The sequence below is a fragment of the Mytilus trossulus genome, chromosome 2 (assembly GCF_036588685.1).
Source record: "Mytilus trossulus isolate FHL-02 chromosome 2, PNRI_Mtr1.1.1.hap1, whole genome shotgun sequence".
Classification (NCBI taxonomy): Eukaryota; Metazoa; Mollusca; class Bivalvia; order Mytilida; family Mytilidae; genus Mytilus; species Mytilus trossulus.
Genome location: NC_086374.1, coordinates 59,381,697 through 59,395,798, shown reverse-complemented (window position 1 = coordinate 59,395,798; position 14,102 = coordinate 59,381,697). Strand labels below are relative to the sequence as shown.

The 14,102-nt window shown below is 31.4% G+C and overlaps 1 protein-coding gene across 1 annotated transcript; it reads right to left on the bottom strand.

Moving 5' to 3' along the window:
• Positions 1 to 6,544: 6,544 nt before the first annotated feature.
• On the bottom strand, positions 6,545 to 12,181 carry LOC134707658 (uncharacterized). Its single transcript, XM_063567628.1, has 3 exons — positions 12,072 to 12,181; positions 11,660 to 11,940; positions 6,545 to 10,653 (listed from the first exon to the last, which is right to left on the bottom strand). Exons 2-3 carry the CDS (start codon positions 11,862 to 11,864, stop codon positions 9,176 to 9,178), a joined length of 1,683 nt encoding a protein of 560 aa, XP_063423698.1. The 5' UTR covers positions 11,865 to 11,940; positions 12,072 to 12,181; the 3' UTR covers positions 6,545 to 9,175.
• Positions 12,182 to 14,102: the final 1,921 nt, after the last annotated feature.

Here is a 14,102-nt window from a genome sequence, read left to right as displayed (position 1 = left end):
AAATAAAAATTAATGACGGTTAAGACTCTAATTGATAGGCGCATGATATCCCCCATCTTCGCTAGCCAAGGGTTACAATTAATAACTTAATAATATAATAAATGCATTCCACTTTCAAAGGTTAAAAAGGAAAAGCAAAATTATATTTATAAAAAGTTATTTTCATTACAACTAAGAAATTAAAACTGTAATCTAATCTTTAATAAAAATTTGGAATATCATGAAATATCATTCATTTTATAAAACTTTTTTCTCTTACAGTTGTGGCCTGTTATCTATTTCTTGTATCAATAGATATTTCTCGTATTAAACTGCACCGAGTGTGATACGAAATAGTGATACAAAATTCTGCGTTTATTTAATTGTCCTATCCAGCATCATGAAATTTTATATTTATGCAAGACACTCGTTTCGTCTACTTAAGACTCGTCGGTGACGCCCGATTTAAAGTGTTTAAAAGGCCAACTAGAGTAAGAAGTTGAGGATTATTGATGACCAAAAATTCCTATAAAAATTTGCAAAATACAGCTAATGTATAAATACATTCGCATTATTTCCTGAGGTAGAAAACCCTTAGTATTAGAGAGATTAAAAGTTGTGTAAACAGTTAATTCATAATTATGACTAAACCAATGATAATTCATGTCAGCACAGAAGTGCTGACTACTAAATATGGGATTTCTTCAAAAATATACAAACCCCTCACATATCACCTGACAATCTTCTTTTTGTCAAATATTACCACAGTTTGATGTGTAGAAATAGTCTTACAATGTCTGATGTTAAAGTTTGACATATGACGTCGAACTGAAATGTGCAAAAGACAAGGTCGACATTTTTCGGAATTTTCAATTTAACACATTGACTATATAGAATAAGATAAATTGGATATGGCATATTATCAACTCCCATCATGTAATTTGAATAAATAATAAACTCGTCGAAGATTCGGTTGCAATTATATTGAAATTGAATATTGAAACTGAGTTGATATAAAGGTCCATCAAGCGATATCCCATTCTCGCTAGCTAGTTAAGACATATTCCATTCTCAATTTTATATAGTTCCAATACATGTGCATACACTTATTTTCATATTTAGGTCAGGGCTAAAGCTGCTTTTCACCAAATATAGACCACTCAACTACCTTCAAATCCTTTCAACAAAATTTAAAACATAGCTAGTAAATAATAAAACATTTATCATACATCTACTTTTTGCGAGAAACATTGGATAATTTAGAAAATGTGCAATACGCGATAAAGAGTAAGATATAATTGCTTAGATTAAGGAGAGACAACTCTATATTACACTAGAACCAATTGAAAATGTTGTTGGTAAAGCACACTAATGTGTTCAGTCTAACAGAAGTTACCCTGGAAGTTTGTTGTAAACAATGACAAAGTATATGTCCCTGTTATGAACAAAATTCTAAACCCTTTATTCTATAGATAAGAAACATACATTTTTAAATTAGTATTTGTTCCAGTGGAAATATTTATACATAATATTTCATTTTTTGTGAAGGAAGATTACTCTCTGGCCATGTTATTAGTACTGGGGATCTCAACATAATTTAACATGAACTTAAGTTTAGAGAACCCCAACACATCAATTGAAACCATTTACTTCAAAATAATTATTGTTTCCATTGAGGACTACGCCAAGGCATGGGATACACGAGCAGAATTTGAACTGGACAATTTGGGAAATGGGCAAAAACAATCAGGTATCTGCATACATAAAACGTCGCATTTTTAGCACATTTTTCATGCTTAATTATATAGTTCTATTCAATTTGAGATTCTTGACATGCTAAAAAATTTAATAATGGTCAACCAGTGAATTATGAAATCTAGGTTGTAGCTTAATATAAAATATAAAAACACATTAACAGTTGTTTGCTATACTCTAAAAACGGCTAAAATATCAATACATTCTGTTGAATGGAAGGGGTATTAATTTTTATTAAAGTTAGGGTCAAATTCATGCTCGATCGAACTAGAGATAAAGGATACAACAGATACAGTTTTAATTCTGCATGGTTTGTAATAACATGAGCACCACGACAGGTGCCACATGTGGAGCAGGATCTGCTTACCTTTCCAGAGAGCCGGATATCACCCCCAGTTTTTAGTAGGGTTCGTGTTGCTCAGTCTTTAGTTTTCTATGTTGTTTCTTGTGTACTATCATAAAAGGGGCGAAATATACCAGAAAAGTCAAACTCATAAATTGAAAATAAACGTAAAAAGCCATGGCTAAATACGATATCTTGTGTGGGGAGAGTGACATACCCTCTGAACATGAACCTTTTTTTTTTCATCATGGCATGAAAAGCAAACATTTGCCACTATATCAAAATATCTTCATTTTATGAAGAAATAAATTATTCCGTATATACATGTTGATTTCTAGTATTTACAATTTGTTTTTAAAGACCTTTTTAACGTATTTTTTTTTTTATTATTTAAGGAATGACTTTAGGTAATATTTTTTCTGTCTATGAAGAAATTACATAAACAATTTGGTGCACACTGAATAACGCGCGTAGCGGGTTATTTAACAGTGTGCACCACATTTTTTATGTTATTTCGAATAGACAGAAAAAATATTAAAGTCATTTCTCATAATTTAATCCTAAATTCTATTTTAAACCGTAGAAAACCATCAAAAAACGTTGATGACGTCACGATCACATGACTAAATTATGTCTATGGGCTCATAACAAAATAAGGTCAGCCAATCAGAAGATGCGTTACATCCTAAATTAAATTATTATTATATGCATGCCATATCTTCATTGGACGTTTGACAAACAATTATCAAACAATCAGTCATTTTCTGTTAGCCTGGATTCAGTCAGATTATTGGAATTGACAAATCTGAGTCAAAAATGGGTACCTAACTCTTAGATGCTGACGAATCTCTTCTTTCAAAGATGTTACAATTCAAATTCTCTAAAGAAGAATCGTGCTATGATTCGAATCCCAAACTTGCAATCCCCGTTTAGCTCCCTTATTTTGCATTGAACGTACCAACACAATGTAATCATTTTTCATTTTATAATGCACTTGTTCTGTTTGAGCAGTCAAAAAGCGTTGACTGTATATTTCTATGTCAAATACAGTCACTGACCCGATATCACTTTTCCTCATGAATATTTAAATAAAAAATGGCCGAAATTATATTTAAATATTCATACGACCTCTGCAAACTGTTCTTTTTCCAATGTATACAACGATGAGTGGAACGACTCAAACTTGCTTCTTTTACAATTCTTGTAAAAACATATTTCACTTGTTAATTTTTTTGTTTGCAACCTATTTATCATTATGTTTTGAGATTATTGTTAATGTTTAGGCAGTACTCAAACGAATTCATTCACCGTCGATTGTGGGTTTTAACAGGTAATGTACATTTCATTGTGTTGTATATTTCTCCGCCTGCATCATAAGAGGCATTTTTAAATGGGGATTTTTCACAATATTTGTATCAAATAAATAACATTAACACATGGCATGAAAGGCAAACTTTTGCCATTATCTCAAAATATCTTCATTTTAGTAAGAAATAAATGATTCCGTATATACATGTTGATAACTTGTATTTAAAAATTGTTTTTAAAGACCTTTTTAATGTGATTTTTTTTTATTATATGCATGTCATATCTATATTGGACGTTAGACAAACAATTAGCCAAAAGTCAGTCGTTTTCTGTTAGCCTGGATTCAGTCAAATTATTGGAATTAACAAATTTGAGTCAAAAATGGGTACCTAACTCTTAGATGCAGACGAATCTCTTCTTTCAAAGATGTAAACAATTCAAAGTCTCTAAAGAAGAATCGTGCTATGATTCGAATCCCAAACTTGCAATCCCCGTTTTGCTCCATTATATGACAGTAAACGTGCCAACACAGTGTAATCATTATCATATTTCATTTTATACTGCACTTGTTCTGTTTGACCAGCGTTGACTGTATATTTCTATGTCATAGACAGCCACTACCCGATATCACTTTTTCTCGTGACTATTTAAATAGAAATTGCCGACATTATATTTAATTATTCATACGACCTCTGCAACCTGTTCTTTTATCTAATGTATACAACGATGAGTGGAACGACTCAAACTTGCTTCTTTTGCAATTCTTGGAAAAACTTGTTAATATTTTTGTTTGCAACCTATAGGTCATTATGCTTTATGATTATTGTTGATGGTTTAGTCAATACTTAAACGAATTCGTTCACCGTCAATTGTGGGTTTCAACAGGTAATGTACATTTCATTGTGTTGTATATTTCTCCGCCTGCACGATATGAGGCCTTTTTAAATGGGGATTTTCCCAAATACTTTAATGAAATAAATAACATTAACACATAAAACAACAATTGACGAATGGCAATTACACTCAAACTCAGTCCAAGCCTTTCCTTTGTGATATGGAACCTTGTACTACAATTATAGAGAGATTCATCCACTTTCATACAAGTTATTGTCTGTAAACTTCAAAAATACTTGTTTTTGGCCAATTTTTCATAAACTGCTGGACTGGGTTGCACAAACGTCTATTAAGTTAATAGACTAATACCTTTAAAAGAGGGACGAAAGATACAAAAGGGGCAGTCTAACTCATAAATCTAAAACAAACTGACAACGCCATGGCTAAAAATGAAAAAGACAAACAGAAAAACAATAGTACACATGACATAACATAGAAAACTAAAGAATAAACAACACGAACCCCACCAAAAACTAGGGGTGATCTCAGGTGCTCCGGAAGGGTAAGCAGATCCTGCTCCACATGCGGCACCCGTCGTGTTGCTTATGTGATTACAAATCCGGTAAATAGTCTAATTCGGTGGGTCAAATTCATGAAAGGGAAGGGGATTGTAGTTACGATGTAAGGAACATATCCGATATCATTTGTGAAACGGTTATTCCATAACGGTCAACCAACTCGTGATGGCGTCCGTAAAATTTACGAAGGGATGATTTCAACTTCACCATTTGGAACTCTTGATTTAATAGCTTCCTTGTGAGCAGTAACCCTCTATCAAGGAAAATCATGATAGGAAATGCAAGCACGGGAATATCGTATCAATTGAGGGATATATACCCCGTATGCAGGTGCTGCTGGAATGTTGCTACTTAGAAATGGAAAGTTCACAATTGGAAAGCTGAAATCATCTCTTTTGTCGTAAAGTTTTGTCTTTAACCGACCCTCATTGTCAATTTCTGGATGTAAGTCAAGATATGAAGCTGACTTAACTGTATCTGTAGTATCCTTTATCTCCAATTCGATGGGATAGATGCGTTCCACATAGTAACCAAATTTTGAATTGTTTAGTGAAAGAACGTCATCTATATAGCGGAAAGTAGAGTTAAAGGATATTGCTAACTTCTTATCTTTCTTCCTAAGACGTTCCTGCATGAAGTCAGCCTCATAATAATAAAGAAACAAGTCAGCAAGTAGAGGGGCACAGTTTGTTCCCATTGGGATGCCGACAGTCTGTTGAAAAACACGTCCTCCAAACGTAACAAATATGTTGTCAATCAAGAAATCAAGCATCTTGATAATATCGGTTTCAAAGAATTTTTTGTTTGAATCAGAATCAGATTTAATAGATGCGTGTGCAACCCAGTAAACGTCTATTAAGTTAATAGACTATTAACTTTAATAGACGTTAATGCAACCCAGTCCTGGTACCAAGCAGGACCCCAAAAATCAATTCCAATCTTCCTTTTGTGGTATTGATCATTCTGGTAAACTTTCAAAGAGATTCATTCACTTACACTAAAGTTATTGCCTGGAAACCAAATGTGTCTTCAGATGACGCTGTCATAGACGACATCGGCTGTGTTATACCAATATATGGGTTGTATAAAAATTGTAGAAAACTGATTATTTATAGTAAGTGAATTTTCTTAGTTCAAGGACCTTAACTCTGCACAAAATCAGACTGAAACAAAATTCAAATTTGGTCTGTAACTTATCATGATTAAACTTTGTAACCAATCTTCAACAAGACGAAAAAAGTGTGGAAATCCGATTGCTTGAGTGAATTTTGAAGTCCAGTGACCATAACTCTGCACAACCAGAACAAAATTTGAACTTTGTCTTTAAATTGTCATTATTAAACAATATAACAAATAACAAATCAATATCACCAAGCCTGGAGAAAAAAGTGTGAATAACAGACAGATAGATGTAGTCTAAAGTCCCCTGCTATTTCTTCAGTAGGGAACTAAAATCTTAATCTTATACAATAGATTATCCCTCAGTTCATTGATTGCACATCTATTCTAGTCTGTAAACAATATATATATATAGAGCTTAACATATTGTATGGTAGCTGTTTATTGATGAAGACCATACATTTAAATCTCCTGGTGTCCTTTGATTTTGTTGTGTCATTGGGTTGCTGTCTAATTGGCATATACCCCACTTTTCCTTCATTCAAATTTGATATCAATAAGTTCTTATGACATGAGAACTGTCATGAATGACCTGTCTGCATAAAACACATCAACAAACAAAGACAAATAATTAGAAAATACTTTTATTTGGTAAGTTATCACAGTTTTACAATTCTTGGACTATTGTTCTCACAATCATATTGATGAGAGTATTTCATACTAGTTTACTACAATCTTTTATTGTGATAATGTCACTCAAGGCCAATTAGCACTTGAATTGTTCAAAATAGTACAAATAAATGTACTACACAGAAAAATGTTCAAGTTCAAATGTCAAACAACTTCACACAGTTATAATATCGATTATTATAAAAAAAAGTTTTTTCTCTCTCTAAGTTCTGCCTAACTGTGGTGTCGCTCCAATTGATCTTAATTTATTTCTCAGCATCCAAAATTGTATTTATAAAAAAATTTGAAATGTTTATTTTAGTTTCAAAATAAAACTTAACTTTAAAACTTTAAAATTTTCTGTCATGCATGCTACATATGCAACTTATACCTTTAAATGAAAGAACATTCTCAACCTCATATAAACTGCAGAAAATTAAATGCCACTGAAAATGCAAAATCACACTCTTTTAATATGAACACTGTCCTGATTTTTACAAATCAGTATAGTATATATATTAGATTACAGAACACATTGGAATTTTTTAAAAATCTTAAAACTTGGTCTGTAACTTATCATTTTCTTTTGCAAACTAAATAAATGTTTTAACTTTACTATAATTTCAAGGAAAAAGAATATCAATCAACATGATCAAGAAAAAAAATAATAACTTAAATTAAAATTCCCCCAAATTAAATTATTTTTATCTAATTAAAAGTTAAGAGAAATTTGAGTGTAAACATTAGTATAAAAAGAGTAAAAAATTCAGTTTAAAAATATCATTAAAAGATGTAAATTACATCTAAATTCATGCAGTTCTATAATAACAAACAAGCATCTCTAACAATATATATAAACTAACCAATATATATAAATAATAAATAAGTATGAATATTTACAGATGTAACAAATATCAATATAAACTATATATTTATAAAAGTAAAAATCAACAACTGATCTTGCTGTAATGAGACTTCATGTAGTAATGTTTATCTCCCCTTTCAACTTTAACAAGTTATGTAGTTATCTCCCTTTTCAACTTTAACAAATTATGTAGTTATCTCCTCTTTCAACTTTAACTAACAAAATATGCTGATCTTAACAATTTTTAAACAAAATAAGAAAACATAGTTCAATCTTGCCCAATAGTTTGTCACAAAAAAAAGAACAAAAAGCTAAATTGTTTAAATTTGAAATCTAGGATTTTGTAATCTGAAAATATTTTATTGCCCAAGTGATTCATAAAAATTAACTCTATACAATGTAGGGGTTCAATCTCATGAATAGTGCAAGTCCGATGTTTCTCTTGTGTATGTACATGTAACTGTTATTAATTTCCTCTCAATATAATTTTTTTTAAACACAGCTAAACCATTTTAGGTCATTAAAAAAACTGTTTTGATATAAATTGAATAAATTTAGGAATAAATGCATGTGATGCATACTACTATTAACTGGTATATAAAATACTACTGCACATTGTATTGGGAAAACTCTCCACTCTCTAAATGCATGAAAAGGTGCTCTTCAAATATGTCTTGACAATGTAATAATTGTATGTGTTTTTTTAAAATGATGTGTTGTGAAAAAAATATACAATAGAAAACCAAACAAGAGATCTTAGACAAAAACAAATAAAATTTGGTCAAGCTTGTCACTCAATGTAAAAAAAATGTGCTGAAACACTAAAAACCTCTGTTTCAAATTGAAAGTAGCCATGCAACATAGATAATACTTATTCCTTCTTATAAATAACATACATGTACATGGTACATTTGTATGTTAACATTCAGATTCAGTGATCATTTTAAAAAGTAATCAAAGGTCTTCAGTGAATTTGAACTGAATTTTAAATCTAAATTCCTGTTACACATGTACATGATGTTTACGTACATTGAAAAACAAACATTTAATAATAATTTGTGTGAATTTAACTGTATATATATATAAGAAAAATTTAGTATGGCTCATCTAGTTTTTCGTCTATTTTGAAAAAAAGTAAAAATAATTTTCATCTTTCCCAAAATAAATGAAGTACATGTACAGTGTATGTTTATTTTTTTTTGTCTTGCAAATGTATATATTCTTATGTCCATTGCGAATTTGTTGTTTCATATACATTTTGTAACATGTATCCCCTTCCTTTGCCAAATTTTTATAGACGGGAGTTGGACCCCAGTAACCCGTAATGCACCATAACTTTATCATTCTGAGACAGATATCATGGATTCTAATGATAAAGAAGAAGGATACATGTACATTTAGGACATAAAGATAATATTGGTACATTATATTAAATGAATATCTCTATTTTTTTTCTTCAAAATCACTAAAATGCTCAATCGCAGGACAAATCTATGTAAGTACCAGCTGTCTTCCTTCCATATGTCTAGAAAAAACCCATGATGAGACATTCAACATGTACATTTTGTTTATAAAAAAAAAAATATACATTATCATAGAAAATGCATATAAAAATACAAACAATGTAAAATTTGAAGCTAAAAAACAATAAATATCAACAACTTTTATGGCTCAACCATTTAAAACAATACAAAAATTTTCCTAAAAATCTAACAAAATATTTCATCAACTCATCGGTTGCAAATTGGATAACAATATAGAGTTCCTATCAACCCATTGTATAAAGTCTGGAGATTTACGTTTCACACACTGTAATAACGCTTTACAATCATCTTCTGCCGTGTGAGATATCGCTGGTTCACAACCAAAGGTACGTTTATAAATGTTTGTCAAACTATAAGACACCCACTTTGGGAATCCAAACGCGCTTGAATTCACTGTTGTTGTGTTGCTGTAACTAGCCGTTACAAAAGCACTAAATGATGACGATAAGTGATTCCCTACATTTACAGATGATCCAGCACTTAATTGTTTTAACTGTTCATTCATCCTTGAAGATTTTGGTGTGTTAAGTTGAACTTTTTCGGTAAATCTAGCTAATTGAGTTACTGGTGTGTACTTCAATTCTGACTTGAGTGGTAGAGTATTTTTAACTGGTGTTGTCTCATTTGTTGTCTGAATATCTACCTGTATAATCTCTGCTTTTTTAGGAGTTACACAGATGGCATCCTTAGTTGTTGGAACATCAACAAAATTTGGACAGTGGGTTGGGCTTTCACTTTCAAGTCCATCCATTCCAAATGTTGGCACTTTATTTTCTACTTCTATGGCATCAACTAGATCTTCATCTTTTAAACTGCCCTGAGAATCCAGGTTGGAAAAATATGAAGTTGGTCCTTGCTTCACGTTTTCATTAACATCACATGTGAAATTTGATTTTTCATCAATTGCATGGCCATTTACCGGTATTGCACTGTTGCGTTCCAACATTTCATAATCGGTGCTACAATTAAGACTAGAATCTGTACTATCATCATCCTCATCTGAGTCAAAATTTAATCGTTTTTTGACAGTTTCAACTTCTGGTTTAAACCGTTTTGCACTGACTAGTTTTTCAAGTGTTGATGGTTTGCTTCCAGCAAAGTTTCTATTACCACTCTCTGACTTGAGCTCTTTATTTAAACTTGCTATTTCGATTGGGTCTGACTGGAACAAACGTTTTCTAACAGCCTTAGCAACACTTGGTCCACGGTCGAAACTAGCATCACTCTTTCGTTTTAACTGTCTTACCTTGTCCTTCATATTTGAACAAGCTGTCTCAGGAATAGGCTGACCTAGAGGTGTCTTTCTGTTTAAATTTAAAGACTGAGACAAATCTGTCGTCTGCAAGAGTGGGTCTAGTGGAGTTGTCACCCTTGATGACGGCTGGGATGAAGAGCCATCAAATGACTTTGGTTTCTCACCTGGATGAACATATCCGTCCAAATCTTTAAATGCAATGAGGGAATCAGCACAAAGAAGTTCTGGTGATAAAATTTTACCACAACGTTGCAATTCTTTCAAGAGAAGTGGATAGTCATATTTGTTACCATTGTGTGCTAATAAGCACACAGGCGATGGTAGTCTATTTAAAAAGTTGTGTATTGTGTCAGTAACACTAGAATCGAATGGAGTCTGGTCTTCTAAACTGTCATTATATAGACCTGCAAAAAGAAAATGAAGTATAAATAAAAGAAGACAAAAATTTAATCATGTTTTTTTTATTCAAACACTGTGTTTCTCTGACAATGTAATTTTTTTTAATAAAAAAATGAAGTTAACGCAGTATGGGTTTTGGTCATTGTTGAAGGCTATAGGGTGACATATATTTGTTAATTTCTGTGTCATTTGCCTGCTGATTATGTCTCTTGTGGAGAGTTGTCTTTTTGGCAATCATACCACATCTTCTTCATTTCTTATAGACATTATTTATTATACCAATCATGCATATATGGGCCCTTGTCGGGCAAGATACAAAATCATCATAATACAATGATTATATAAACATTAGTGAAATACACAATTATTGTTGTTTTCATTTGCAGAAGCGCATTCTTATAATATACATCTAGCATATGAAGCCTAGTGAAATCTTATTCTTTTTACAAACAATAATTGGTAAATTTATAATCAGGTGGGGTCCAGGATTTGAAAAACCAAATTTTTGAGTGAATATATACACTGATAGTATGATACTTTTTTCAAAAATCAATAATATGGTATACATGTATATACAATGTATGCAGTTATCAAATACATGTATGAAGCTCTTTATACAGAGGCTCAAATCTGCCTCTGATTATTTATAATCTTTATTTTGTATATGGTAAATATGTACTTGTTTAAGTTGTTGAAGTTACAATGCAATACATGTGATATATTAATGAACAACATGAGTTTACCTCTTAATCTGGGCAAAATATTTCACCAATTAAATTAATTTATTTTTTACTTTTATCATTTACATTTCACATATTTTCTCTTTGTTGTTTGTTATGTTTGATCTCCATGATACAATCTTTAATTTTGACAGATAACAAAATATTCATGTGTAACATGTGTAAACAGCAAATGAACAGGCAATGGGATGGTTTTATCATTTAAAACAATACACACATGCAATTATTTACAAAATGAAAAATAAATATATCTATCAATTATGTTGCTCACCTGTAATTTTGCATGCCTCTGGTTCCATACACTTCTGTGGATTAACACATAAAGTGACTTTGTTGACAACTCTTGGTGTACCGACTGTTTTTAGTAGATCTTCTCTTTGAACGGACATCATGCTCAACTCAGTTATTCGTGGTTTTGTAAAACCAGTAGCTTCTAAGTCAAAGAAGACTAGAGTTTTCACTTCTCTTCCCTCCATTCCGTCCTGATGTGTTATACACCAGTTTACACACGTCTATTTAAAGTCCTCATCAATCTTGTTTCAACATGTCTATCTGTCAAAGCAAAAAAACACGTGTTAGATGTAAACAAATGCCTAAGGGCGTGTCTTACTGTATATTTCAATCAGGGTGCATGTCAAATCAATTAAAGGTGATAATAATCAAACGGTCTATTAATCATTTACCTGGGTAACTGTCCGTTTTTCACACCTATATGAAGAACGTAATTGAAAAATCATCAACAAAGAAAATGGACATGATCATGTGACATTTGGTTATGACGACACAAATCAATAATGGTCAAAGTCAAATGACGGTAACAACAAACAAATATTCGGATTTCTACCATGCTTACAGTTTACAGCTGCATGAGGACAGGTCTAAGACTGTCGAGACTACTCTGGGAGTCCCGGCCCCGGCGCCATAAAACTTTTTTTTGCTGAGTAAAAAAATATTCTCAGAATGAATTATTTTACTCAGCTAAGAATGAGAACTTTTTTATCCGCCATAAAAAAATATTCTCAACGTTGAGAATATTCTCAGCTGAGTATTTTTTTTTCTCAGTTGAGAATTTTTTTCTCAGTGATGTAAGGGGTAAAATAGATGTTTGAAAACTAAAAAGTGTACCAAACTTCGCAAAAACGCAGGTTTTATCTCTTTATTAACAATGTAAAACATAAAAAAAAAATCAATGATGGATGAAATGATAAGTAGCATTTTGTACGCATTGGTAAATGGACACCTCACGCTTTGTAGGCATCTGTAATTGGGCAGAAAGTCACAGGATATAAAGTCATAAATAATTTGTGGACAATTGTTTGAAATAAAAGACAAAGATCTCAAAATATTTAAGTTATTTACCCGTATCTTGTTATAAATATATATAACTTTTTAATGAGTTTCATTTTTTTTTAATTTTTTTTAAAGATTATGTCTCTGTTAAAACATTACACATTAAGACATAATAATGGTATTCCTTAATTATATATGTCTCTGATTATACCATAATTTATTCCAAATTATTTCAGTCTGGAAAACTAGACAAAGTTGAAAACTGCATAGATTTGTTAAGCATGTAATATGCGTGGAATGGTCTATTCTAAAATTAAATAAACACCTAGTTTGAAGATAATTTTTACATCCAACAGATTTATATCGGTGCCAACATTTATTTTCATACAACTTCTGTCTAAGATGCACGTTTTAATGATGATGTTTCATTAATAATGGCGAAATCTTCGAAATTTTATCTCCTTGGAATGTAATATGCGTTGACGTTTATTGTGAAGGGTGCTTTCTTTCACGTCCGCACTTCTATCGAGTATGGCATGCCAAATAAACATTAAGACGGATCAATAACATACATTATGAATTCAGACGACACATTAGAAGACACTATGTGACATTTTTTAGTTAATTGTTTATAACTTTTTTTTTCTCAGATCTATAAACAAAAAAAACCAAAAAAAACCACAACAAAAAACCAACAAACCGGATATTTTTATAATATGAAAGCAAGTAAATAATTGTAATCAATATTCAAGGTACATACTACTACATGTATGTAACTTTTAATATAAATTTGATACAGAATTTAAAGCGATTTAATTACTAATCAAGTAGTCATAAAAATTGCTCAGCAAGCAGCATAATGAGGTGAATATCATATTGCACAGGAAGAGAAATTGAACGTACGACGTCGTGTGAGAAGGCATGACATATATATTGCCCATTTCATTTATTAAAAACACCAAGTGTTCAAACATTCTTTTTCAAAAATAAATACAGTTAAATAGAACAAACTGCAAAACTATCCGTCACAATGATATATGAGGGTCTTTATAAGGAGTAAGGGGAATTGGGGGTGGGTTTTTTTTTCGTATTTTGTAAGAAATATTTATTCTGTAAAATTCTTCTGTTCTGATCGTGCATATGGGAATTTCCTTCTGTATCATGATTTTCACATGATAGATTTTTCGTCTGTATCTCCCCTGAATCTGTTACTGTACTGCACAAATTAGACATTTATCAATTTCATACCTGTTTAAAACCAAACAGGGGGGGGGGGGGAATTATTTTACATCTTTGTAATAATTTGAATATCTAAGAAATAACAGTAGAAATGGTGACATTAGGTATATTTGATTATACATATATTTGGTTTGTAGATATGAGGTACCAATATTGCAATATTATTAAGGTACCTGATGCAGTAG

Excerpts from the sequence above, each read along its gene's own strand:
- LOC134707658 (XM_063567628.1), bottom strand. The coding sequence starts at position 11,864 with ATGGAGGGAAGAGAAGTGAAAACTCTAGTCTTCTTTGACTTAGAAGCT. Across the intron at positions 10,654-11,659 it reads AGAGGCATGCAAAATTACAG|GTCTATATAATGACAGTTTA; the intron begins GTGAGCAACATA and ends TTCTTTTTGCAG.